Genomic DNA, 25,647 nt, shown 5'->3' on the forward strand with positions numbered 1-25,647 from the left:
TTTTCCAACACGGTCAGCATCGAGGCAGAGGCAAGAAAGCTCAGAAATCTAAGAATTTGGATAGCTTATTCTATGCCCACCACTACACCACATACGACGACGGGTATCTGGCAACAATGGCGAAAGGTCAAGCCGAGAGCGATAAAACCGTTTGCAATCATGAAGCAACCACGACAGTCAGCTTCGATGCTACGGCTCAAGGCCATATTGGCCACGACAAGGAACCAAATACCGACAAGCAAGAAGAAACTATTTCTGAAGATATCCATGCTGCAAATATGAAGACTGATGCTGAAAAGGATGCAATGGAAGCTGGCGAAGTAGCTCCTACACCAGACCCGAATATCGTCGACTGGTCTGGCCCTGACGACCCTGAAAACCCACGCAACTGGTCCAAAGCCTACAAGTTGACAAACATCATAGTCATCAGCTTATCCGTCCTATACACCAACCTCGCAACCACCATGTTCGCCCCCGGCGCTGCTACCATGCAACGAGAATTTGGCTTCAAGAGCAACACAGTTGAAGTCCTGACCATCACCATGGCATCGCTGGGTTTTGCCCTCGGCCAATTATTCATACCCCCTATGTCTGAGGTTTTTGGCCGCATGCCGATTTACAGGACAAGCTCAATCTTGTACATGGGGTTTACGGCTGGTTGCGCGCGTAGTACTGATGTTGCAGAGTTTCTGGTCTTTCGTTTGTTAACTGGTATGGCTGCTGCGTCGTATATGTCTACGGGAGGCGGTACGGTGGCTGATCTTTTGCCCAAGGAGGAGAGGGGTGTTGCGATGGCTATTTTTACCGCTGGGCCGCTCTTTGGCCCTGTATGTACCCCCTTGAGTATTTGTCGGATTTTAATAAGCTGATAATGAGGCTAGGTGCTTGGTCCTATTGTGGGAGGATTCGTTGTCGAGAATCTCGGATGGAGATGGTGCTTTTATCTCATCTTGATGCTTGTGAGCACTACCCCTTTTCCTCCTTTTCTAGCGCAAGATAACCAATATGTTTCCTCTAGGCTGGCGCAGTCACCCTCAGTACCTTCTTATTCATGCACGAAACAAGCTCTATCAACATACTCAAGTCTAAGGCTGCTAGACTTCGTAAAGAGACAGGCAATCCAAACCTACGGGCCTCCGGCGATGAGCAGACCCCGATCAAGCAGCTCGTCCTCCATGCCCTAACCCGGCCTATGAAATTCCTCTTCACATCGCCCATCGTCGCTCTAAGCTCACTCTACATCGCCTTCAACTTCGGTGTAACCATGCTTCTCTTCGCCACATTTCCCACCGTCTACGAGAACACTTATCAATGGAGTGTTAGTGTTTCCGGGTTGGCGTACATCGGCGTCGGTATTGGTTGCGCCATAGGGGTCATCACCTTTGCCAAGCTTAGCGATCGCCTTCTAAATGCTGAGGGAGGGAACTACCATGCAGAGCGGCGACTTATAATGATGATGTTTGTATCTCCAATGTTCCCCATCGGCCTGTTCATCTACGGTTGGACCACTGAGTACAAAGTACACTGGGTTGTGCCCATCATCGGGACTGCGATCTGCGGACCCGGGGCGGTAATCATCAATTCATCTTCGCAGACATATATCATCGACATCTTTGGGCCTCAAGCAGCGGCGTCAGCACTTGCTGCCATTACACTGCTTCGCAATCTAACGGGAGCTTTTCTACCCCTTGCCGCACCGACACTCTATGCCAACCTTGGAATAGGCTGGGGAAATAGCGTGTTGGCCTTCATCACTGTTGGATTTATACCTGTGCCGATTTACTTTTACTTGTACGGTGCATCCCTTCGGAAAAGGTTCCCTGTCGAGATCTGACGCAGAGAAATGTGTCACTTAACGATACCAATCTTATCGCTTACCAGCAAGTGCATAATCCTGGCTTATCAATCACTCTTTGTGCAAAAATCTTTCATTTCTTCTTCTTTTGAATTGGCCCGAGCCATGAACCTGCACTTGGCTTCCCTGTTTCCATATCAAACTATACTGCAGCAGAAGTAACATAGAGCTCCGAGTTATGTTGGTCTCATTTTATGGTTTAATATTTCAATGAAACAGTTTTATGTATTCTAAAATAAACATAGTATAAAGCTCAGTTTGTATCATGTATTTTATCAAATTAATACAAAAGCAAGTGGAAGATAGACTAGTGGCTTAGTCATTCTGTATGGCATGCTTTGTGCCGCCCATCTCATCATTTTAGACCAAAACACGCCAATACCCCAGCTGAACCTTGATAACGCCAATCACGCAAGAGAAGATCAGCCCATGGGTGCAAACCACTAGATAACCGCTTTGACATTGACACAATTACTGGAGAATGATCGCCATAGATAAATTGCTCAACTGCCGAGGTTAGCTTGAGCTGCAGACAGTTTGGGCCGTTTGTCCCTGCAGCTATGATAACGACATACGTGACGTTGTAAACGCAATGTGAGGTGCAGTCTGCCTATATAGACAACATAATTCTCAGAACATTGTCCTCAACTTATTATTCTCCATAGAGTCATATTTCATTATACCCAAGCATTTCTCATCATGGCCACCACTTTTGAGAGCTCTGACCCAGCTGTCTACAAAGAGTACGAAGCCCAATGGTCCACTCTCCCCACCGACGCTGAGGGTTGGATCAAGCGTGCCAAAGACGTCGCTGAAGTCCTAGCAAAAGACGCTCCAGCTCGAGAACGCGCGAACAAGTCTCCGAAAGCTGAAGTCGCTCTCCTCAAGCATTCCGGCCTTCTCAAGATCCTCGGTCCGGCTAAATATGGCGGCGGTGAACAGCCATGGAGTGTTGGTTTCAGAGCGATTCGTGAGGTTGCCAAGAAGGATGGGTGAGTTTTTGTTTACATGATGTTGAAGTATGGATGCTAATTAATGGTAGATCTGTTGGCATGCTTCTCGGCTACCACCTCGTCTGGTCTACAACCGCCAACGTAGTCGGAACTCCCGAGCAAGCAGACCGCACCCACAAACTCATCATCTCCAACAACTACTTTGTTGGCGGTGCCGTGAACCCTCGCGACAACGATCTCAAGATCACTTCCAACGGGGACAAGCTTATCTTCAATGGTTTTAAGAACTTTAGCACCGGCGGTGTAATCTCAGACTTGACTGTTCTTGAAGGTGTTTATGGTGAGAAGGAAGAGCACATCTTTGCTATTGTTCCGACGCAACAGCCTGGCATTCAGTTTAAGCATAACTGGGATAATGTTGGGCTGAGACTTACGGAGTCGGGGGGTGTTAATATCGAGAATGTTGAGGCGCCGTGGGGTGATGCTTTGGGATGGGATGTTGAGGCGAAGAAGCCAGATCCCAACATCTTGGCAATTCCTTTCACGAGTCTGTTCTTACCAACGTAAGTTGCCCGTGCTTGTTATTGTCCTTCTGATTCATTAACATGAGATATAGAATTCAACTCAACTTTGCCAACCTCTACCTCGGCATTGCGGCCGGTGCTCTTGAGTTTGCTAAAGAGTACACTGTCAAGAATACTCGCGCCTGGCCCTTCGGCGGCGATGTAAGTACCATTAATCCCCCAATCCAACTCCTTCTAACAAATCCGCAGAACAAAGAGAAACCAACAGACGAATTCTACATCCTCTCCACCTACGGCAACTTCTTCGCCCACCTCCGCGCCACCGAAGCTCTCGCCGAGAAAGTCAACGCTGAAGCTGACTCTCTCTACGCAAAGTACTCACAAGATCGCTCCGCCGTTACAGCCGAGCAACGCGGTGAGTTCGCAGAATGGGTCGCCAGTCTCAAGGTCGTCACTACAGACACAGGTCTCAAGATCACTTCTGGAGTTTTTGAAGTTACGGGTTCGAGGTCTACGGCTGCAAAGGTTGGCTTGGATAGGTTCTGGAGGGATTTGAGAACGCATACGCTGCATGATCCTGTGGCGTATAAGAATCGGGAGTTGGGAAGGTATCTTTTGTTGGGAGAGTATCCTGAGCCTACGTGGTACACATGATCTACGATAGTTTCTGTTATGTCTATGAGATAGATCTAAAGATAGTGACTGAGAATTACATATCCCGTCTAGTACTTAAGTTTAATGGATAATGCATGAGAAGGATTCAAGTAGTTGGCTTTTACTTCTGTATAGACTATAGCCTGCTACATATCAGGAACAGAGGCAACACTAACAAGTCAGCCCTCCCATCGTATAATGATTTCAAATTGCCTTCAACTGCTCACAGTATAATATCTCCTGAATAAAACTCTCTTCCTGAAGAGAAAAGAAATTCCTCATTTCTGTAAACTAACACCTCAGTTCTTTGCTTTGTTAGTCTCTGGGCCCGCATAAGCCTCAGTCTGACCAATCTTCGTCCAAGGGGCGAAAGCCTGTTATTGCGGTTAGTTTCAGAGTAATCATAGTGACTAGAAAGAATACTCACATTCTTGACATTGTGCAGCGTTGCAGCAAGTTCCGGGAAGTGTCGACACAAAACATCCTTCATCGTGTTATTCTGAACCCAATTGATGCCCTCGCGGGTGTACACCTCAGGGCACCAACCATCGCCGGCAAGGAAGCGATCAGACTTGATGCGACGGGTGGCCATGAGGATAAAGACGCGGAAGGCAGTGTCGCTGAAGCCAAAGCCCTTGGGCAGAGGCTCGCTGAGTGTACCAACCAGAAGATCCACAGCCTCAAGATCTCCATCGTAAACATCTTCCAACTCAGCAGCCAACTTGGCATCACCGCCAGTGAGATCAAGGAAGCTCTTTGCAGGTGCCATGTGAAACAGGCGTCGGAAAGCGTTGTAGCGAGGAACGCCGCGCTCACGATCACGAAGAATGTCAATTGTTCCCAAATCCAAGTGTCGGCCTTGAGGAAAGTCCTTATCACCCGGGATATTCAAGTCTCGTAGGAAGTTCGGCATGTTATGAGCTCGAATAGCACCTGGGTAGTTGACGCCAAACGAATAGAAGACGTCAGCGAAGGAAAGGCCAAGACCTGATTTGTCTTCGTCAAAGGGCTTGCGGGCTGACTCAAAAGCGACGTCTTTGATAGGCAAAGTTCCCTTGTGTTGGCCATCTTTAATGCTGAAGAATGCTACGTTGTCGGGAATGAGAGGATGAAGACGGTAGACGGAGACGAATTCTTCTGTAAGGCAGTATGGGACATTGTCGTGATCGACACCCGAGCCAGGAATACCAGAAATGACTTCTGATTTGTTGTCAAAGACACGGCCGAAGACATGCCAGAGCTATTAAATCCAGTCAGTAATCAATCATCATAAGCAGGGTTAGAAGACATACCTTGTCACCCAAAAGTCCCCACCAGTTCGCATTCATTCCAATCTGCAGCGCCGGGTGCTGCAGAATACCAGGTGTCCACTCAACAGTATGAATCTTCGCCATAAGAGCACAATTGATGAGTCTCGCAGTATCAAAGATCTGATCACTCGACCAACTAGGGTTCGAAAGATGAAGCTGCGTGGCAATGGCGTTATGCTCCAGCGCAAATAGGGTATGAAGAAGTTCAAGCCCCAACCACCAGTTTTGTCTGAATCCAGTCTTGGGAATTCCATCATCCGATCGAGGGAGGAACTGCACGCCATCTTCGCGCGTTACATGGAGTTGACCGGGATATGATTTATCGCACTGGGCTCTGAGAGCTTTCGTCTCGGCTTCAGTGGATCCATAGATCTGAGAGGCATCCCACCAATGAGTGCACTCGTTGGTATAAGCAGGTGTCTCGATATCTTGTTGCGAAAGGGCATCGTCTTTCTTGGTACGGGGGATTTTCATGATGCGCTCAGACCACCTGTCGGCTTTATCTAGAGGAATCTCAACGTCTTTATCACCATTTGTGACAAGGAAGTGCTGAGCCCAATCATGAACTTGGAACTGGATCCACGCTGCGGCGAGAAGATTGACAATCTCGGCGGGTTTGAACTGGCCTTCAGGTCTAGCAAGAATCTTTTCTGATATGATTCTTGGATTGGGCGTAAGCAGCTCCTGCTGAGTTGGCGGCGTGGTATATTTTCTCGGGACATTTCGACCAAATCTCATACCAGCGCACCCCATCTTTGGTTGCGCCAGATCATTGAAATCGCCATCTGAGTTCCTATTCGCGATGAACTTTGAGTTCTTCATGGGGCAATCTGCTGTAGTGCCCTGGAACTCAGCATTGGGGTAGGTGTCGTGAAGGTTCTTCTCGCGGAGTTCATATCGAAGAGCGAGGAGATTGAAAACGCCCAGCCATGTGGGGAGCTTGTGCCAGTGGACAAAGATGTTGACGAATTTCCAAAGACGAATGTAAACGGACTTGAAGATGGGTTTGAGGGAGATCATGTTGAAGTGAGAGAGTCCAATGAGTAGTGTGACAATGGATAAAGAAATAGCGAGAGATTCCTTACTAAGTACAGAAGCCATCGTGCGTGTGTCCTCACATTTCAGCAGGGGATCATGGCCGCTTTTATACTTGTAATCGCAAGCTTCAAACTAGGCAGAATAGAGGCACATGAAAGTCATCCCTCCTTGTAATCTATCACCCGTTGGGCGAGAGGCGTCGTGCTAGGTATCACAGCATGCCTGAAAGCTTATTTGTTGACTTCCAAAGCTTTATCCCCCTCCACTCCTTATTCTTCTGAGCCATTCACCTATCGCTAAGGCCAGCAAAATTGGTGCCTAGCAGAAGAGGGGAATGGCGTTCCACAAAGTGTAAAGCCTATCACTGCCGAAGTTTATTGTAGGCAATCATAAGAGTCTCGTCATACACCGTTTGGGCTGTGCATTGCATTTATTACTGTAAGAGACCAAGTCGGTATACGATTGTTACGAAAATGTGAAATGCAAAGAGGGGAGGCCAGGTTCGTGCAGCGTTTGTTCAGCCCTCAATAGTTCAGCCCTGTGGCGGGAGCTAAGCGCGCACCATGCCATATTCACAACGCTACAGGTCTTAGATATATGATAGTGTCCCGTAATATCAATAGCCTATCGATCTAGAACTAAAAATGGCCTCTTAGCGTTGATGTGCTAATTCGTGGCCGCGGCTGAAGATACGATAGTTATTCAGTGGTTGAAGCTTATTTCTCCCGTTACGAAAATGTTCTATCTGATTGGTTGATAATGGTTCGCAGCTGCATGGCTACGCAGCAGAAAGCTGGAACGGGTTTGGACTCTTGAGCAGCTGGTCTCCTAGCCCTTCGCTTGTCAAGGCTGTTTCGATTCTTCCAGTCTGGCGACTTCGGAGTGAGTTACGGTTCCAAGGCTTCCATCTTAAGCCTCCTTTATGTATGTGGGCTCCTTGTAATAGACACCTAGTAACTATAGGACCATCACCATTCGCTGGAATAGGTAGGCTCAACGATATAGATTCAGCCAGCAGCTACTTGATACTGATTCAGGAAAGCTGGACATGAAGTGATAAAGAGAAGCCTGAGCGTCTGGGAGATACTGCGCAATGTGTTAGCCTGACGCAAGGTTAGAGCTACGGCTACCACCTTTTGATTCACTATCAATGTTTCTCCCTCCCACGATGTGCGTGTTCAATTCCCTTTCAATACAAGTCACTTGCTTGGTCATCGCATCAGTTCGACTTCAACCGCGCAAGGACCAGTTGACCCTCCTCGGTGGCCTTTCTGATTTATGCAAAGTCATGAATAAATTAAAGTAAAGAGGTTCCCGCGGGTGCTGAGATTCAATGGAAGGGGACTGTCATTCAACCATCTGTTTCCATGAATTCAAAAACCCTCGAACTATGATAAAATGAAGAGAATCTAACAAACATATTAAGCTTGAGATAGTTGTCACGCCTCAGCTACACCATTGGTGAAGCTACCTTGCTTACAACCAATCGACAAACTCTCTCATCGACCGCCAAATATCACCAAATATCAAATACAAGCTTATTGGGATATCGTGCTTACCATTGACCCGGAGAATTGTTTTAAATATCAACCTTGGAAACAGATTCAGAAGTTATAGCAGTTGCCTCTTTCCATAATGAGAGAAACCCAATCTCCTGTAATTAGCCACGACTTTCCATTTTGGGCTTCGTACAACCCTTCCAGCCTTTACCCTAGTTAATACCAGTGCCAACTTATGTTGTTAGGGTCTTCTCATACGCCTGGTCTCAAAAGCCCTTGCAAATACTTCAAGCAGCCCATACAGGTGGCATTTTGCTGTCGACCCTCATCTCTAGAGTAGGTACCCTCGGTAAAGGTCTGGGCGACGTACTTGGCCCTGACTCATCATTTGTGGCTGTGGCCCAGTAGGGTGTATGCTGTTGTGCTAGCGTTGGATCTGGTCGTTTCTCTGACACAGGAAGCGGAATACCAGTTGTATCTGTCCTGAGATTATCATCCCCTAGTAAGAATGATTCGTGGCCGGAATAACGTGGCTTGCGGCGCGGCTCTCCCCTGGACCTTTCAGAGACGCGTCTTTCGTTGTACTGTTCTACATCGCCTTTCCACCATGCTTCCTCATCTGGCCTGAGGGCTCCCGGAAAGAATTCATCTCTCAGAGGTTCCCCTAAATTGTAGGTGGAGTGGAAGTCCATGATACAATCCATCGCTTTCCGCCCCGTGACCTGGTCTACGCGTTTCAGTGGAATGTTTCTTGACTCTGGAGTGAGCTCTTTCGCCGCAAGCCAGGCATTCTGGAACATACCCAAGCCTCCGACACCTAGAAGGCACCAGGAGTCCGGGAATTCGCCTCGAGCGGAAACATTGACGAGTAACAGTAACCAAAGTACTGAGAGACACGTGCAAGAGGCTTGCGTGATAATGAAGCCGATTGGAACTCCTCTAAATAGCCACGTGTCTGATCTCTTTGCTTTACGCAGCATTGTATTGCGGCGAATGACCGATAGGTCCCGATCGGTTCCTTCCTGAGGTCTTGATAACCACAGAAACTTCTCCCATGGTCTGCCGTTGCGTGGCGATTGTGAAGCCGCAAGAGACTCAAGATCGAGGCACTTGCCGAAGCCAAGAATGACCATGACCTCTCGAGATCCGTTGCCGGAGGTAATCGCATAGACCTGGTCTGATCTTTGTCTGTTTGGCAATTTCTCCGCCCTCCACTGAGGGAGTAATCCTGTCCACTGCACCAACAAAGTGCCAGCTCCCGTAATGAGCAGCACACTCCATGTACGATTAACAATGAAAGGGATGAAAGCAAGCGTTAGCTGAATCAAAGTGATTGTAATGCCAACGACGTGAATCCAGCTCCAGGAGAATTCTGTTCGTTCATTTTTATTCCACATGGCTTCAAAGACTGTGATCTTCAGGGCATAACTACTTCTGTCGAAGCTCTGATCTTCCGTAGCAATGTTCGCTTTGCGAGTCTCTATTGCTTCAAGGTCTCGTAGTAGCCGACCAAGGACGAAGTTCTTGTTTTCCCGGAGATATCCGGATTTGAGGTTTAGAACTTTGCATGGATAGTCGGGTGGTGCAAGAAGTCGTCCGTCACCAATGATGCCAACTAATGCGACAAAGGCGTAGGCAACACATCCAAAGGAAAAGCAAACAGGAACATAGATCTTTCCAGTCGCTTGGGAGTAAGCCTTTTGAACTACGTCTCCGCCTAGAACAAAGAGTATTGTCGACACGTCTGACGGATTGACCCATTGGGACGCAAGATGATTGCTTGTTGACATATTCAGGCAGTATTAGCCTGCGTAGTGTTACTGCGTAGAGTAGTTGTGATGTTAGTGAGCTGCTGTGCGGCACGGGGCGCGCTGCCGGTGAACAGTGAGTTCTAGGGGGAGAAGCTGACGGCTTATTATCATTATTTTGCCACGTCAGGGCCGGGCGTAATCAGGCTCGGCGTTTGGTTGCCGAGCCTGATGCACAGTGTCTCCTTTGTACGCCCATGTACCTTTTTCCTCAGCAGGCTTGGGGCGCAAGCGCGTCACACGACTTGCAAATGGCCAATTAAAGGGCCAGAAATGAAACCTCATTTACCTTGTACACTTTGGTCTCGTTGACAATCATATGATAACAGCTTTGGAAAATATTATGTATGTGAATGGTGGCTGGCTGTACACCGGTATTTTGCGAAAACTTCATCCACTCTGGATGGTTAATATTAGTATTAGCTGCCAGATGAGGCCATTGCGAGTCATGCATAATGCAATGTATCCGCCTTCTCAACTCCTAAGCTTGCCTAACACCACATAATCCGTGGAGGACCCGGTTTGAAGAGAAACTAGGTAAAAGAAGTATGAAAAAATGTCTGAAAACCTGTTTGAGTCATTAGTAAATGGCCTCCTGAGTCTAATCACTACTGCGCATCATGAGAGATATTCGGTCCTTGACCCTTCCTACAGCCTTTTTCACTGATCTATCCTTCAATGCTTCAGCCTCCCTTATCTGCCTGTTCATAAACCCGATTACGTGATTGTAATCCTTTCTAAACAAGTCTTGGCGACTTGCCAGAATCCCTGCTAACCTTTCCCGCAACAGCAAACATTCCAAAAACCTTTGGTGCTCGGCATCCGTTTGCTCGATAGTCCAAAGAATCTCATCTTTAATTTCAGTTACAGTCTCAGTTGAAGGCCTTTCGAGGCATAACTCAAGAGTCAAGGCTGTTATCAAGGTTTTGACCGTCTGGCGATGACTACGGCCCGGGCGACTCTGCTGAGCAGCCAAGATGGCTTTGAGCTCGTCACTGTAGTCCAGAGACCATATCGTGTCCTTTTCAAACTCGGAAGCAAGTAGCTTTGTTAACAATAATTCTTGCCTCGCATGTAGAATGATAGGATGGTCACTATCTAGAGGCACCGACTGGTCAGGTTGATCTTCCTTTTCCTTTTCCTTACCAGCTGTCTCGGTAGAGCCCGACAATGCAGCCTCATGACCGATGACAGTAGTGAAACACGAAATGGCCTTCCTATAAAGGTCCCGGCGTTCTATTTCATCTGGCTTCATCATTCCTGTTGTTGAATGGACTTCTCCGATGGAGAGACAAGCCATGAGAGGCAACGAGTGAAAACGTCCGAGACTTTTCTTTCCAGCGTCACGTACCAGCCCCAAAATCCTGAGTGCCAGGTCTAGATCCGAAAGGGGCTGCCTTGTCAGGATCTTTCCACACGTGAACAAAGTGTACAAGATATCAGGATGAGGTGCGGCTCCTGAGTCCGATGCGGCAAAGGCGTCTGCAATGCCCTGTAACAATGGAGCTTCCCTCAAGAAGGATCTAATACCGCAGTTCGAATCGTGTTTCGGCCAAAGCTTGTCGCTCTGATAGCGTAGATATGTTTGAAGCTGGCAGTACAGTGCAGAAAAAATATCACTTTCGGCTGATTCCAGCTCTCCTAAGTGATATTGAGCCAGAGCAAGTTGAGACCGGACCCTCAACGCCTCAGGATGGTCGGCCCCCCAGAGACTTAGTCCATTCTCCTTGACTTCAGTCAGAACAGTCTTAGCGGTCAAATAATTGCCGCATTCGATATGTAGCGTCCCCAGCTGGGTCTTGTATTTGAGAGCTGAAGGGTGGTTATGGCCCAAGTCAACACTGGCCTCGGCACGTCGGCATAAAGAGGCAGAATCGTCCAGTGCAAGTATGAACATTCCTTCTTGCTGTGCCGCAGAAATCAAGATGTACTCCGCCTCTAGTGCCAGAGGGTGCTCATTTCCAAACGCTTCCTCTATCACTTCCACGCATCGCTCACACGAGATCCTTCCGCGACCAACTTGGCCCGTCTCAACTTGAAGAAAGGAACTGAGTAGTGCAACTTCAATGGTTAGGAGATTAGTCTCTCCTATCTTGACTATTGCATCACTCAAGGCTGGTTCTAGAACTGACAGTGCGTGACGATAATATCCTCGAAGAACGTTAATTCGAGATTTGTTGAGGATATTAGAGATCCTGATACCCTCAGATGGCTGGATGTATGCCAACACCTCGCACCATTCATCCACAGTGTTAACTTCATTGGGTGTCTCAGTCTTCAGGTTGTCAAGCTTCTCGCACCATTTATCCGCAGCATTCAGCTCCTCTCTTACCCTGGGGGAATAAAGAAATCCTTGATGAGTTATTACCAGAGCTCGCAGTCGGCAAACAGAAGCTGAAAGCTTGCAATGTTTTAGTTGCTCTTGGGGTTGTTTAGAAAGCAGTGGCATATGCTCATTAGGGAGTATTATCTCATTTAAACATCTCTTCATTTCATTGTAATTGCCAGTTCGAAACAACGCAAGGGCATGGTTAAGCAAGATAGCGCCGTGAGTGTTTGTTATGCTCGGTTTCAGGAATTGGTTATCAAACCCACTGAGGTCATCTCGCAGCTGGTGCAGATCGTTCTCTGCTTGGACATATTGTCCTAGCATCATGCGAGCGAAAGCCAGACCCGATTTGATTTCCCAAACAGCTGTATTGTATGGGATATCCATTCTTAGACATTCTTGGAACATTGCAAGGGCGTGTTTGTTGTCTCCGCTTTCAAGGCGCGATTCAGCCTGGTCTCTTAGATCCTCCCATCTCGCCTTGCCCGAACTCTCTCTTGGTATATTTGACGTGAATTCCGCCTTCTGCAAGCCTGATTTGTTCCCCGGCTTCGTTTGAAATACTGATGTCTTTGGAGGCATTGATGCCTTAAGGACATCTTCGTATCGCTTTGCTTGTGTAAAGTATGTTGTAGAGTCTGTAGATCCTACCGGAAGGAATTGCAGGGTGAATGGGATCCTCAAGGCATCATACAAACGACGAAGAACTACTTCAAAGGGCCCTCGCAGCAGGCTCAGTAAATCATTGTCCGGAGATTCATCGTCAACGAACCCTCGCTGGCGACTTGTTGCCCAGACCATGGAGTTCAACTCAGGGTTGATGTGTTTGAGAATCATTTCGTCAAACAAGTCATTAATCGTTTTGATTCGTGTGCTGACCTGTTGCCTTGTATGCTTATTGATCGGGTGACCTGCGTTTGATTGTTCGCTGTCTTGAAAAAGTAGGATGAGGTTTGTGTTGGCTGGAATTCCAGAGGAACAGTGTATTGAGACACCCTTCACCAACTCTGATCCTGGAGTATCTGCAAGAATCATAAGATAGGGAGGTTCGGTTTTCCGAGAATTCCTTGACCGGGGTGACTCGATGAAACCTTGTAGTCGGGTAACCGTTTCGTCAAATGAGGCTCTGCCGTCTTGGTATGCCTCGCTTTGACTAAAACTGACTTCTGTCAAGCGGTAGGGGAATGAGAAACCTCGCAGGATCTTGTCGGCTACGTCTAGGCAGGAAAGCAGAGTAGGTTCTACTGCAGAATGGACGAGGAGAACTCTATAGAGAATGAGGACAAGCGTACATCAAGACTCGGGCTGAATCAAACTCACTCAATAACACGTTTGTTATTGCCGTATGTAACAGGTTTGCGGACGCGAGTAGTACTGGCCGTGAATCCATGTGGTGCTTTTATATGATAAGGCCCACGGCGGCGTCTTTTGTAGAACGATCTCAGCTGTTCCATAGTTGTATATGTAAGGGAGCTCGTAGAGGTTGGTGGTGATGGACTGGAGATGTAAGATTGTACTACGATGAGTTGTTTTTGTGAGGATGGCTGACGTTTGATCAGCTGTCCTATGACATGAGAGCTGAAAATACGCCCCGGCTACTCAGGTGGGGGAGGGAGAAATCACTGGCCGAGTCAGCCTCATAGCGTAAGAGAAATTTTGGTACCTTTAATGCAGACCTCGCACAGTACGTGTCCGCATTGTTATCTTTTGGCTCAAGTGTTTGATTGGATACAAAATGTCTTGGCTTATTTGGTGGCTGCTAGGATATGCACAGCTGAACAACCCTATCACATAGAAAGCAAGCCACGCGCGGTTATTGTGAATCAGGCTGAGGAAAATGAGAGGTTGAAAAGTCCACGCAATTGCGCACTCTCCCCAAATATCCCAAGTCTGGATTTAGTTATTTTTCCAATTACTCGTTTTCATCCTTACGATCCTCCATCAAACACTGAATTTCAAGTCTCGCGCGCTTACCGTTCGTTTCAAAGGGGGAGTGTATTCACTTTTGGTACCCTAGTTGCTGTTACACAATTGGTAGCTATGCAACACTTACGCCACGTTTATGATAGTAAATGGTTGAGAACAGTCACAGTGGGATATTTCGACACCCTCAATCACTGCTGTACTACCAAGCAACTGTGGACGTACGACAACTTCGTCAGTTTTCCGAAGAAACATGGATATCGGATCGATGAAAATTACAGGCTACATCCGTCTGGAAAACGCACCAGCTGCGTCATTCTTGACCGCCCTGCATTTGATCAGGCTTGGCTTTTTTTCCAACTCATCTACTGTGTTGTTCGTAAGCAAGAGGAGCCGTTCTTAGACTACGAGAAGCTTGTTTCCGATGGTAAACTCGATACAAGTACACTTCCTGGGGCGTTGAACGAATGGCACAAGCACATGCACGACTTACACAAAAGGGATCCAGGAGCCGCCATTATGAGATTTCTTGAAGCAAACCAGATATTGGAGCTCGCCAAGCAAGTAGTCTTGGCAAACCTGGCTGAAAACTCACCATTTATGCTTGTGCCACAACACACGAAGAGATATGAGAAAGGGAATCGGGCAAATGAGCTTTCTGAAGAGCGAAACCTGTGTATAATGATCTTAGGGGAGACGCTTTCTGCTGTCCTCACAAGAATGATGAGGACCTGCAAAGTCAACCTTCCAGGCTGGGAACTCGACGATGGGGGAGGTTGGGGACCGCCAGCATATGTGTCCAGAATGATGTTCAATGATGAGTGGTGCCCAAGATCACAAGCAACAGTCAAAGGGCAGCTCGGTCGGAACGCGACCCTATTATATGTGACGGTATTGGCGCATGAAAATAACCGTCATAATCGCCATCATAACTATCAACATTCGCAACGTTGCACCTCTTCAAAATGCAAATTTATCGAGGCTTCAGACAGTCCTCTCGACAGTAGCAGATATCCCATCCGGGAATACAGGCCATCACATTCCCTGGCTTGTAGTGCCACTGACTCTGTAGACAACAAGGACTGCGGTATGATTGGGCCAAACGAAGATGAGATTTTGGACGTCCTTGAACGAAGTGACCATCCGAGAACTGGCGTCTTTCCATTGATACGGATACTCGAGGATAAGGAAACCAAGGATCTTAAGCTCAAAGTAGAGAAATGGAAAGCCGGGACACCCTATGCGACAATATCTCATGTCTGGTCACAGGGACTAGGAAACAGGAACAAACGGGAGATCCACGTCTGTCAGTTAAGAGCTATTGGAAATTTGCTGAAACAGGTTTTTGGCGAGCAAGAATCTTACCTCTTTTGGCTCGATACATTTGCCATCCCGCAGCGCGGTACGGGTGAGACAAGACATGCTCAGTTGAAACGGAAGGCCATTGGGCTCATTCACCACATATTCAACAATGCGCAGCATTGTATCATTCTTGATCGCTACCTCATGATGCATGGAAGGGCATTTGACCACAACTGTCGTAATATTGGTGCCGAGATACTGGCCAGTGGCTGGATGATGCGACTTTGGACACTCCAGGAGGCTTTTGTAAGCGACCAATTGCACCTTGCACTCGGGGGCCACGACGTATATAACAAAAAGCCTCCGAATCTAAACAATGTCTGGACAGAAACCAATGGCCAAGAAGTACTGAGGAGCTCGATGACAGATATTATGAGGGTCAAGGTGGAACACAACTTAATGAGAACGGGGCCAAAAAAGACCCTGGCACGGAAAAGCACTTCCGAGCGTGCTTTGCTGATAGCGAGTGCATGGAGAGCGGTACGATATCGGGTGAGTCTACTACACAGTGGATAGATATCATTGATTCTTACTGATAATCTCTTGAAACAGACCACTAGAAACCCAGGGGAAGAGACATTGGCACTATCTAGCTTGCTTGATATCCCCATTCCACAAGACGATGAAAGCTCAGTGCTTTCTACATCCCGGGAGGAAGATCGCGAGAGACTAATGGAAAGGTTCTGGGAAACAGTTGGCAAAGACGATGATTTCGGACAGTCAATCCCTCCTGGAATTATCTTCTTACCTGGAAAAAGACTGTCTTCGGAAGGGTTTAGATGGGCTCCTTTCACATGGATGTCCGGCGAAGTGGAAGCATATCCGTTCCCCTTGGACAACCCAAAGCATCCTACTAAACTGACCTCCAAGGGACTAGTCGTTCAGCTTCCAGGGTTTTGTCTCTACCCCACCCGAGATAAGCTCTGTGATATAATCTCAACTAGCAACAGGAGCTCTTTCAAATTCTCTGTTGGCAGGGGACTCGACGAATGGTACCAAGTCTCCGCCGCGAGGAGGAGAAGCCAGTTAAACGACATCTCAGCTCCTTTAGATAATGGGAATCACGACCTACACCCCATTGCACTGGAGCTAAGAAAAGACATTGACTCGGGAAAGCCTCTGAAGATTGGCATTATTCTTTCCCGGCCACGGCCTGTCGAAGTGCAAGGCGAGATTGGACTCTTGGTCAAGATATGTGACAGCGAGGACCGTTGTCCCCTATCTGGTAGAAATAAGCCACTTCTCACCTGCAAGATAATTCGCCGTATAGAGGTTTCGCGGCTCGCTATAGGCGCTTCCGAGATTCCCCCGTGGCAGACGGGGTCTCAAGAGGCGCACGGGTATGATCCTATATTGAGCAGATATGAGAGGTTCAAGAGGGAAAAGGTCGCAGGAGTGCAATTAGACGACGCTCAAAGCTGGTGTGTCGACGGATTCCCTGGTAAAACCCCAACAACTGTTGGTGTAAAGCGGAGTCAGACTGACGTCGTTACTGCACGTCAACCTAAAGGCTTCTTGAGCAAGCTGAAAAGGGTCATGACTAGCGGTTCGAGATTTGAAAGCTCGGATTTATAGACTATATAATTAATGTTTCCTAATTTGTCGAACAGCATGCCCTGCTAATGGACAGATATACGGGGAAATCCTCATATCCAACTGGCTGCCTTGGGAATACTGGAATTTCCATTCTTGGAAGTTCAGTTTGGCCCCGTGAGTTAATAATAATATAAGGCTATAAGTGCGCAAGTCTTTCAAGAGCTAGCCTTCTAATTTTTAGAGTTATATATTTAATTTAATAAGGATAAGGGCCCTATAATAGTATTATTAGGGATATATTAAAATCCTTAAGTCTTAAGAAGATAAGCTTAATCGTTTTAATTATTATAAAAGAAATATTAAAATTTAAAATGTATATAAATAAAGTAGAATAGTATATATTAAATATCTTTTAAATACATTTTAGTTTAATATTAAAAATATTTTTCAAGCTTTGTATTATTAAATTCTTTTTCTTATTTACCTTTGGATTATTAATAAGAGCTAGGATATCATAAATTAATAACATATTTACCCTCCAGAGTAGCCAGTTGGCGATGACACCCTCATGCCCTGTGCCAGCTCTTGTAGATTCTTCCTTGGGGGCCAAATGCCTATAATTAGTTGAACTACTATAAAAGAAGTGCTGGATTGCTCCAATGTGCCGAAATTTTGCATCTGTAGCTTTTCCATTATCACCTTTGCGTTCAATATGACCCTTCCGATATCATTTCCCATGACAGTAGCCAACAGATGGTTTATCTAAGTACCTTCGGTTGGCTTTGGAACGTTAGCAGCAGGCAATCAAGGATGTCTATCCACTTTATAGCCAACATCTTACAGTAGCTCGACTGAAACCATTCCACCTGACAGAAAACCCAAATTGGTGCGCCGACGCTGCTTCTATCGCCTTAAAGGCCAGGTATAGACACCTGGATCCCACTTGGGAATATGGAGTAAGACAACGCTGCCAGTCTCGTAGCATCCTAGATAGTGATTAATTTTACTGCAGGCTGATCACCAGGGATTCACAAGTATGGAGTTTCGAGATTCGAAGTCTTTATCACTGCCAAGTCCTGGCCGCATTTTACCACGCTTGAGGATATGGGCAAAAGTCTAGATCTGACCCCAAGGTCCCTGGAACTAGACTATGTTTATGGTTCTTTGGCACTGTGACAGAGTGCATTCCCGTAGATTGTTCTTCCTAAGTCCCTGGTATGTTCATTAGCTAGCATTACAAGAGAGAAAGATGGAAGATAGCTCAGCTATTACCTATTATCCCATATCGCGGCATCGTTGGCGTTCTGCCGCCGGCTTCGAACGTACAGGTGATGATTCTATGACAAGCTGCAGAAACCAATCAAGAAGATTGTTTGACTCATCCTCACTAAGCCTGTTGATATGGCTGACGTGCTGTTCGACGACGTAGATGCTTCTCCAGGCTGTGACAAGATTCATGCGGATAACGGGATACATGGCTTCGAATAATTCATCCTTATCCTCCAGAACACCACGCTGACCGCTATACATTTATATCCAGTTATCTCACACGTTTTAGTTAAAGCCAGGCTGTAAGTATGCTACTATGAGCGTTCAAGCAAGACTCGTAGCGGATACGATATTATGTCATAAACTTCATATCCCAATGTCCCAAGAGTATCCACAGTCATAAGTACAGGTCTAACGATAAGCGAGGCCTAGAGACTCATACAAACATGCACTAGTCTTTGGCAGCTAAAGCATCCAGGTTAAAGTTAGTCACTAGAGACAGACTCAAAAGAGATATCCGATCGCCACTGGTTGCGCTGAGACTGCTTCCTCTCTCACCATTCACCGCTTCTTAGCCCGAGTATACATCACACGGCACTTTGCATATAAGACAACCACTATTTACAACCTTGAAGCAGGTTATATTTGGCTTCTTACTCATATCAAACTTCTCTCATTCGTATTTGCCGTATCACTCCCTTTCGAAGCATCGTCCATGATCATTCACATGCTGCCGCGTGAGCGTCAAGCACTGGAATCGTCCTTGTCAGCCAAACAGTCCCTGAGCAAACCAGTCCTCTTATTGTTGTCGAGTTGTAATCGAGGACCTACAACAGAGGTTACTATTCGCTTCAAATTTAATTAACTCTTAGATCGCTTCTTGCTTTCGTCTGTATACTCCTGAATCTGCTTTTTCAACAATGACAGCAACAACCTTCGTTCCACTTAGTACATTTGTGTAATGCCGATTAGCATTGTAGGGAAAGGAGTCTTGGAGTTGGTAGCTCAATTATCCGAAGGCTGGAAGAGTACTGCCCATTGGACTCATTGTAACCTTCATCCTCAAAATTCCCTTAGCGACTGATTCTGTCGCTTCTCAAGTCCGTGATGTACCTATTATGAAGCCCCAGATCACCGATCGGCTCCTGCAATTGGCTGGAGCCAAGGCTCTATATAGAAGGACCAAAATAAGATAGTGTATTTAGAGTGGGACCACCCTACGGCGCAGGTAGCTGAAATAGATCATAACTATTGGGGTCAAGGCTCTTGAGGAGTCTTATCAGCAACTTCTGTTAGTTGGTTGCACTTTTGTTGCCAGTTGTCTCATAGTCTGCTCGGTTCGGTCTGCACTGTGACTACCTGCGCTGCACCTTACCTCCCTTCGCATTTCGGACGAACGGCGGTCGGTTCTAGGCCGTCTCCTAATAGCAAAGAAACTCCATTCACTTAGCTATAGCCTATAATACACCAAGTTCCAGATACTCTAGCTCGCAATCTCGTTATTGGACTCGTCACTTCTTCCTTGACCATCTTTTTCTAGAATATCTTCGTCAGCACCTATCTCTGGCGGCTCGAAATCTCCAGATTTTGACTCGTCAGATTTGGGCTTCATATTGGTATATCATCCCTCCGTTAGTGCAAAGTCACCACACTAGCGCTGGAACCTCAGATTCAGATACACCGCGCCAGAGTCGCTAGCGACCTGCGCGCGCCATAGGTGCACATCGCGTAAGAGCCCTTTGGACAAGTATAAATCGTGATTCAATAATAGCCTTGAGCTGCATAATAGTTTAACATCTACTACTTACAAAGCCTCAGAGCTTTTTCACACATATATTGCTATCTCATTATGAGTTTAGTAAATATAACTATCTAACTTGTCGTTATCAAAATTATTTTACATTGAACGTAAACCCCATATAACCAACATCGCTTGCTGGCAGTATTGTAGCACGTAGCTTCGTAGCCCTCGCCAACAGCGTATTGAACACGCCCCCAACACTAGAATGAAAGACAAGAGTTGAGGGCAACTGTCAACGGTAACATGACTAAATTAGACATTGACAATCTCAGTAACTTCATGGCCACAGGCTCGGTCGAAGTAGTAGAAGCTCATGGGCGAAGAAACAGTGTAAAGCTGCATCTTCGAGACCTCGGCAGTATAGAAGTAGCAGGTCTTGTACTTGACGTCGAAGCTGACAGCCTTGCATCCACCACGGCAGGCATCGAGGCAGTTCTTCATGTTACCCTCAGCTTGCGACTTCTTGTACCAGGGGGTATTCGTGGCTCCGACGTAGCCAGTGGCGCCACAGGTCTTTCCTACAGCGTCCGCGACGCAAGCTCGGTCGAAGTAGTGGAATGTCATGGGCGAGTTGGTGACCTGGTAGAGGCGCATCTTGGAAACTTCGGCGGTGTAAAAGTAGCACGTCTTGTATTGGGTGTCGAAGCTGATGGCCTTGCAGCCGCCAGTGCAGGAGTTGAAGCAGCCCTCGATGGTGCCCTCGGCCTGGGACTTCTTGTACCAAGGGGTATTCGTGGCACCGACGTAACCGTTTCCGCCGCAGATGACGGGCTCAGGTGCACCCGCAAGGCAAGGGGAGGCATTGGAGAAAGCCGCGAGGGCAGTAGCAATGACGGTTGAGAAGCGCATAGTGATGGTGGTTATGGTAGTTATGTGGTTATCTGGGGAGTTGTTTGGGAGGATGCAGCACCGTAAAAGCTGGCTGCTGTGATGGTTTATATAGATATTATGGACTTTTGATTATTTTCACATCGCTCAGGCATCCTCGCATCCGTTCAGAGACTTGACCGTACGATCCGGAGCGACTCCCACCGACTTCCGAGAGCTGAAAGGCTGAATTAGACTATTGACCCATCCGCATGATTTTTCAATAGTTTTTTCTTGGCTGCTACGTTGTTTGCTGCTAATTTTGCTTTTATCCTTGGCTTCAACAATCGGAGATATCAGCATGGTATCCCATTGGACCTGGTCAGCTCCTGGTTGGGGTAAAGATAGGCACCAAATTATCAGGAGTAAAAGCCACAACTGATACACTAACGGCTTTTAGCCGGGCAGAACATGTGTTGTTTCTGGGACACTTGGTAGGCTGTCGTCCAGTCCACAACAGGTGTAACCATGAATTGAAAGGGCTTTTGGAACACAGAGATGATCGCCAAGATCTGGGGTACTCCGAATGCAGATCTGACAGAACATTCAGCAGCACCCTCCATAGAACTTCAGATATTTCTAGATACTCAATATTGTGTATATGGTTCAAAGCTCGCCCATATTCACAATTCTGTTAACCGCTTGGCCGTGTAAGATGAGAATGAGGAGGTTCGTTTAGAGTTGACAGTCGCCCAAGGCTTTCAATAGTCCAAAGCCACTTTTCTAAGCGAACCTGGGCTGGATCGCAGCGACTTTATAGCCCCGTGTACAGTACCCAATTAATCCTCCGACAACAATTTGAACTTCTCTTCGTCCCAGTAATCTTGGTGTGCGTTTGAATCAGAGGTCGGCCGCTGTTGACACCGCACTGTATGACCACCAACAATCAGGGGAACCATGAAGGTCGTAGCGATGTGCCATTGGCTCGTTGGCTCGCTCTGTCGGCCTTACCAGGATCTTGGGTTCCAGCAGCGGAAGACTCGGGGAAAAGTGCGGAATTGGTTTTCCTTACCCTTGATGGTTGTGTATCATCGGATAGCTTCAATTGGTCAAACTGAATTGCCAAGAGCCAATAGCTCCATGCTGGGTTGTCAGCTCTCCGCTCTTTATATCAGAACCAACCACGCGATAAGATAGCCGAGCGATACTGTCGCAACGTCGGGTTTCGACACCGCTGAGACACAGTGCCTGAGTGTCTGGTTGACGTCTATATTGTCAATAGCCTGATACAAGTGCCTGTGGTGGTTGCAAGCAAGGTAGAGCTCAGCAGGTTCATCCGCAGTCATTGTGAAAATGAACATACCATAGTGTCTTTATCCTTTCCTACATTCTCAATAATAGTTTTAGCTATTAAGATATGAATTTTCTACCCTGCCCGGCCATACTGCGTCGGGCAGATCACATGAAGAGGTCACCAGCGTTGGGCGGCGGCAAAACAAGCGTACATCATCGACAAGAGAGCTGATATAGGAATTGCATCATGGATGGAGGCTTCTCTACATATCAACTTGTCATGTTGTCAAAAGGGACTCTACTAGAAAGACTCCGTGGTGGAACTAGAACTGTGAGCTGCTAAGAAAACGCATAATCTTAGAGCTGTTGGGCATCTTTGTCTCCACAACGCGCGTCCAATCTCTGGCGTTTCATAGGCAAGACACAGCAATCCCTTTTCCCCATGTGACTTGCGCTCATTTTCTTCTCATACCTGGTAAGCAAGCCTTTGCAGACTCCGCTGATCTCGAGAAATAGTTGTGAAAGAGTGGAGTCTCCGTACGCAGTTTTGATCTCAAGTGTCAAGCCAGTATTGGAAATCGCATAACAATCATTAACAGATAGGTCGGGAGTACAAAATTACCTCCTACATCTAACAAGGCGCGTTGAGCAGCCAGCCGGGCCTGTCGCTCCTAGCAGGAATGATTTCAGCTCCGACACCATCATCGATATGTTTGTGAGGAGCTCCAGAGGTAGGAATTTCGTGAATGCAAATGACGTGAATGCAAATGATGTGACTGTCAAATAAGATCTATCCATAGTCTTTGATGTCTAATGTAACGAAAGTTGTTTTTTGGAGATTAGACAGCTTCGGGCCCGATTTTACCTGCCTGATTGGTTCAACGGCGAGGGTGCAAGGGGTTGACAAGGAATTGGGTTATGGTCAACAGTGTAGGGGAGATAGGCCCCTAGTAAGCGCAGGTAGCTAATAACGACCCTATTCACAAGACGGCTTCAGTATATATCCCGACCGTTCAATATAGTCAGTCTGCTTGATTTCATAGTGTTGTGCTTGTGACTTGTTACCATTGCCCACTGCAGACGATACGTATCAAATCAGGCTGTCGTCTTACGTCGTCGCTCAGCATCACTTAGAATTTATTGGCTAGAAATGCAAGAATTCCCGTGACTCGCTAGACATCCATTCTTATCCAATGCCTAAGAGCCCCTCATTTTGCTTTCTGATGCACAGCCACTTTTGAGGTTGAAACCGAACACACACAGTCAGCACTCAACAGGCCTCCAACTGCATCTGATGGGCAATTTTCTCGGAAACTCCGGCGAGCTTGACTTGACAAGACCACACTTATCTGTTTCAAACCCTGACGGAGGGTCCCAGGTGTTGAATGGATCCTCTTAGCATCACCAGCGCCTCAGTCGCGCTGGCCGCCGCTGTCTTCAAATGCACGATTGAAGTCAAAAAGATCGTTGGCACGATCGCCGACGCGGCCGACTCGCTCTCAGATCTAGCCGAAGAGGCTCGATTAATTCAGGGAGCACTCCAGGGTGTTGAGGACGCCTTGCAGGACAATCAAGAAGCAATCTCGCGATACAAGGTTGAAGAGGTTTTCTCAATTGCAGTCAAGGGCTGTCGCGCGACTTTGGCGTGCATCAAGCAGGAGTTTGAGCTGCTCTTTAATCGGAGTGACTGGAAAGCTCGATTCATGGTATTATGGAAGGAAGACGATATGAAAAAACTGCTCGGGCGACTTGATCGCAAACGAGAAAGTATCTTGTTGTTGCTTCAACTTCTGAGCCTGTAAGCCTAAACCCCAGAGATCCAATGTGAAACTAACTAACTGCATTGCCAAAGGAGCTCGGTACGAGAAGTTCAGGCACTGGTCGCCAAGAAACAGAGTGCTTTGACAGTTGCGAAAGAGGATATAACGGCTCTCATACCGACCTACTGGAGTTGCCGTGATACGATTCTTGACTCGCTTGACAATGAAACAGTCGACAGCATCTATGCGGACTGGGAGAATCGAGAGAGCAAGCTGAGTACAACTGAGTTTGACTTCGACTACGAACTCATCAACACACGGGCCTATCGTCGAGCTCTTGCTCAAGCACAAGCCAAACGCGGTCGAGAGCTACCACCTCGGAGAAGGATTGACACCCCCGCCCGGGAACCCAACGGCGGGATCGTGGAGCCAGTTGAGGACCTTATTGACTTGACCTCGGAACCGAGTCAACAAACTGCTTCGATGCCATCACATATGCCCCCCAAGTCGTACTCGGACCTAGCAGGTCTGCAGTTCATGCCGATAACTGCGGACGAAGGGTCAGCTAGCGCTGGAAGCCTCGAAACTTCTGAAACTGCCAAACCGATAGATATGCGAGGGATGACTGACCATTTGAGAGAATCCGACATGTCTCCTGAGTCCAGAGATAAGAGTCCACAAAATCGGATGCCTGGAATCCGGCGGTGGCATCAAACTACAACTAAGGAAGCAGTGACTGAAATAAGACAAGACGAAACTCAACATGAAGAGGCACTGACGGGTCGACTGGCACAAACGATGTATCGTAATAGCAACAGTCTGTCCGCTGGACTGTCAATGGCCCGTCATCTGCTCTCTTCCAAATCGCACGACTCCTTAGACATAGAGTACTTCGACGCCTTAAAAGGCCATAGTGGTCCCAGTGGTAAGCGTCGTCCTGGGGTTCGTGTACGAATAACGCCTAGTAAGAGGAAGGGTGTTGACACAAAACACCATCATGATATGACAGAGACTAGCCCCGATTCTCGTATACCTTCGGATGAGCTACTCGACGGTAGCCCTATGGGGAGTTCCAAAGCCCCAAACATTGAAGATTCGATTCTCCAAAAGAGCCCAGTCGATATTGAAATCGATCGCGGTCACAGGCAGGCCGCCAAGGTCTTGGATGAGCTACGAAGAGTCAGAATAAGGCCAGCCAAGAACGTGGGCGATTTTAAATATGAACCCTATGATTCAGGATATATACCCGACGATGACATGAGGCCTCGGAGTCGAAACATTGCCAGACGATCACGCCCCAAAGCCAAACAAAGCCAGCGCAGCAAAAGCACCGATTCCACCGAAACCAACGCAGGATCACCGCCAAATATAAACCCCAGACTTCTCGAACTTATCGAGAATGCTAAACAATGGCTGATTCTACCTGAGCTCAATGCACTGAAACGTGAAACAGAGCAAAGTGAGCGCGGATTTACTGAAACAGATGGATCACCACCTCACGTCACATCGGCTCTTGCTGATGGTCTGGAGGGAAATGAAAAAGAGCAGAGTAATAAAAAGAAAAAGAAAAAGAAGACCGTGTCTTCATCACGTCGCTTAAATAGGATTGGTGAGAGAGATAGGGACAGGTTTAATAGAGAAGAGAAAAGGAGGAATAGGAGTTAATATTGTGAAGATGACTATACAGAGATTAAGAGGAAAGGTTTCTAACACTAGCAATGAAAATATGCTTGTAGCCTGTAAGGAACTTAGTGTATAAATATTTATGATTTAACTTAACTGTATGTTTAAGATTTGTACATTAAACAGTACTTCGCTTACGCCTCTAGACAGCTCTTATTCAGCACACGCATAACAAACCCGTTTATGATGGAGTTTTGAGATGAAGAGAACTACAAAAGAGTGCTGTAGCAATAGCTATAGCCA

General features: G+C 47.1%; 9 protein-coding genes across 12 annotated transcripts; 4 read left to right on the forward strand and 5 right to left on the reverse strand.

Annotated features, from left to right (window-relative positions):
* Window positions 1-116: 116 nt before the first annotated feature.
* On the forward strand, window positions 117-1,834 carry FOXG_10666 (uncharacterized protein; the record flags this gene model as incomplete). The annotated part of the gene is made up of 3 exons (XM_018390126.1): window positions 117-827; window positions 882-959; window positions 1,019-1,834. 3 exons carry the CDS (start codon window positions 117-119, stop codon window positions 1,832-1,834), a joined length of 1,605 nt encoding a protein of 534 aa, XP_018248518.1.
* A 431-nt stretch (window positions 1,835-2,265) lies between these two features.
* FOXG_10667 (acyl-CoA dehydrogenase) lies at window positions 2,266-4,177 on the forward strand. Of its 3 annotated transcripts, XM_018390129.1 has the most exons (5): window positions 2,266-2,454; window positions 2,521-2,847; window positions 2,898-3,371; window positions 3,425-3,533; window positions 3,582-4,090. In XM_018390129.1, the coding sequence occupies exons 2-5, from the start codon at window positions 2,555-2,557 to the stop codon at window positions 3,984-3,986; spliced, it is 1,281 nt and encodes a 426-aa protein (XP_018248521.1). In that variant the 5' UTR covers window positions 2,266-2,454; window positions 2,521-2,554; the 3' UTR covers window positions 3,987-4,090. The 3 variants fall into 3 exon arrangements, with proteins under 3 accessions (XP_018248521.1, XP_018248520.1, XP_018248519.1); XM_018390128.1 differs by having other exon boundaries at window positions 2,266-2,847; window positions 3,582-4,177; XM_018390127.1 differs by having other exon boundaries at window positions 2,340-2,847; window positions 3,425-4,090.
* Window positions 4,178-4,285: 108 nt separating this feature from the next.
* FOXG_10668 (uncharacterized protein) lies at window positions 4,286-6,397 on the reverse strand (the record flags this gene model as incomplete). The annotated part of the gene is made up of 3 exons (XM_018390130.1): window positions 4,286-4,360; window positions 4,414-5,226; window positions 5,279-6,397. 3 exons carry the CDS (start codon window positions 6,395-6,397, stop codon window positions 4,286-4,288), a joined length of 2,007 nt encoding a protein of 668 aa, XP_018248522.1.
* Window positions 6,398-7,539: 1,142 nt separating this feature from the next.
* On the reverse strand, window positions 7,540-9,786 carry FOXG_10669 (uncharacterized protein). The gene has a single exon (XM_018390131.1). The coding sequence runs from the start codon at window positions 9,621-9,623 to the stop codon at window positions 8,121-8,123; it is 1,503 nt and encodes a 500-aa protein (XP_018248523.1). The 5' UTR covers window positions 9,624-9,786; the 3' UTR covers window positions 7,540-8,120.
* A 320-nt stretch (window positions 9,787-10,106) lies between these two features.
* FOXG_10670 (uncharacterized protein) lies at window positions 10,107-13,505 on the reverse strand. Its single transcript, XM_018390132.1, has 2 exons — window positions 13,291-13,505; window positions 10,107-13,237 (listed from the first exon to the last, which is right to left on the reverse strand). Exons 1-2 carry the CDS (start codon window positions 13,422-13,424, stop codon window positions 10,243-10,245), a joined length of 3,129 nt encoding a protein of 1,042 aa, XP_018248524.1. The 5' UTR covers window positions 13,425-13,505; the 3' UTR covers window positions 10,107-10,242.
* Window positions 13,506-14,010: 505 nt separating this feature from the next.
* On the forward strand, window positions 14,011-16,830 carry FOXG_10671 (uncharacterized protein; the record flags this gene model as incomplete). The annotated part of the gene is made up of 2 exons (XM_018390133.1): window positions 14,011-15,747; window positions 15,808-16,830. The coding sequence occupies 2 exons, from the start codon at window positions 14,011-14,013 to the stop codon at window positions 16,828-16,830; spliced, it is 2,760 nt and encodes a 919-aa protein (XP_018248525.1).
* Window positions 16,831-19,880: 3,050 nt separating this feature from the next.
* On the reverse strand, window positions 19,881-20,912 carry FOXG_10672 (uncharacterized protein). Its single transcript, XM_018390134.1, has one exon. It carries the CDS (start codon window positions 20,708-20,710, stop codon window positions 20,114-20,116), a length of 597 nt encoding a protein of 198 aa, XP_018248526.1. The 5' UTR covers window positions 20,711-20,912; the 3' UTR covers window positions 19,881-20,113.
* Window positions 20,913-21,507: 595 nt separating this feature from the next.
* On the reverse strand, window positions 21,508-21,627 carry FOXG_20348 (uncharacterized protein; the record flags this gene model as incomplete). The annotated part of the gene is made up of 1 exon (XM_018400630.1): window positions 21,508-21,627. The coding sequence occupies one exon, from the start codon at window positions 21,625-21,627 to the stop codon at window positions 21,508-21,510; it is 120 nt and encodes a 39-aa protein (XP_018248527.1).
* Window positions 21,628-23,176: 1,549 nt separating this feature from the next.
* FOXG_10673 (uncharacterized protein) lies at window positions 23,177-25,506 on the forward strand. 2 transcript variants are annotated; one of them, XM_018390136.1, is made up of 3 exons: window positions 23,177-23,759; window positions 23,814-24,663; window positions 24,731-25,506. In XM_018390136.1, the coding sequence occupies exons 1-3, from the start codon at window positions 23,347-23,349 to the stop codon at window positions 24,908-24,910; spliced, it is 1,443 nt and encodes a 480-aa protein (XP_018248529.1). In that variant the 5' UTR covers window positions 23,177-23,346; the 3' UTR covers window positions 24,911-25,506. The 2 variants fall into 2 exon arrangements, with proteins under 2 accessions (XP_018248529.1, XP_018248528.1); XM_018390135.1 differs by having other exon boundaries at window positions 23,814-25,506.
* Window positions 25,507-25,647: the final 141 nt, after the last annotated feature.

This window comes from Fusarium oxysporum, chromosome 7 (genome assembly GCF_000149955.1).
Source record: "Fusarium oxysporum f. sp. lycopersici 4287 chromosome 7, whole genome shotgun sequence".
In the NCBI taxonomy this organism is placed as follows: domain Eukaryota; kingdom Fungi; phylum Ascomycota; class Sordariomycetes; order Hypocreales; family Nectriaceae; genus Fusarium; species Fusarium oxysporum.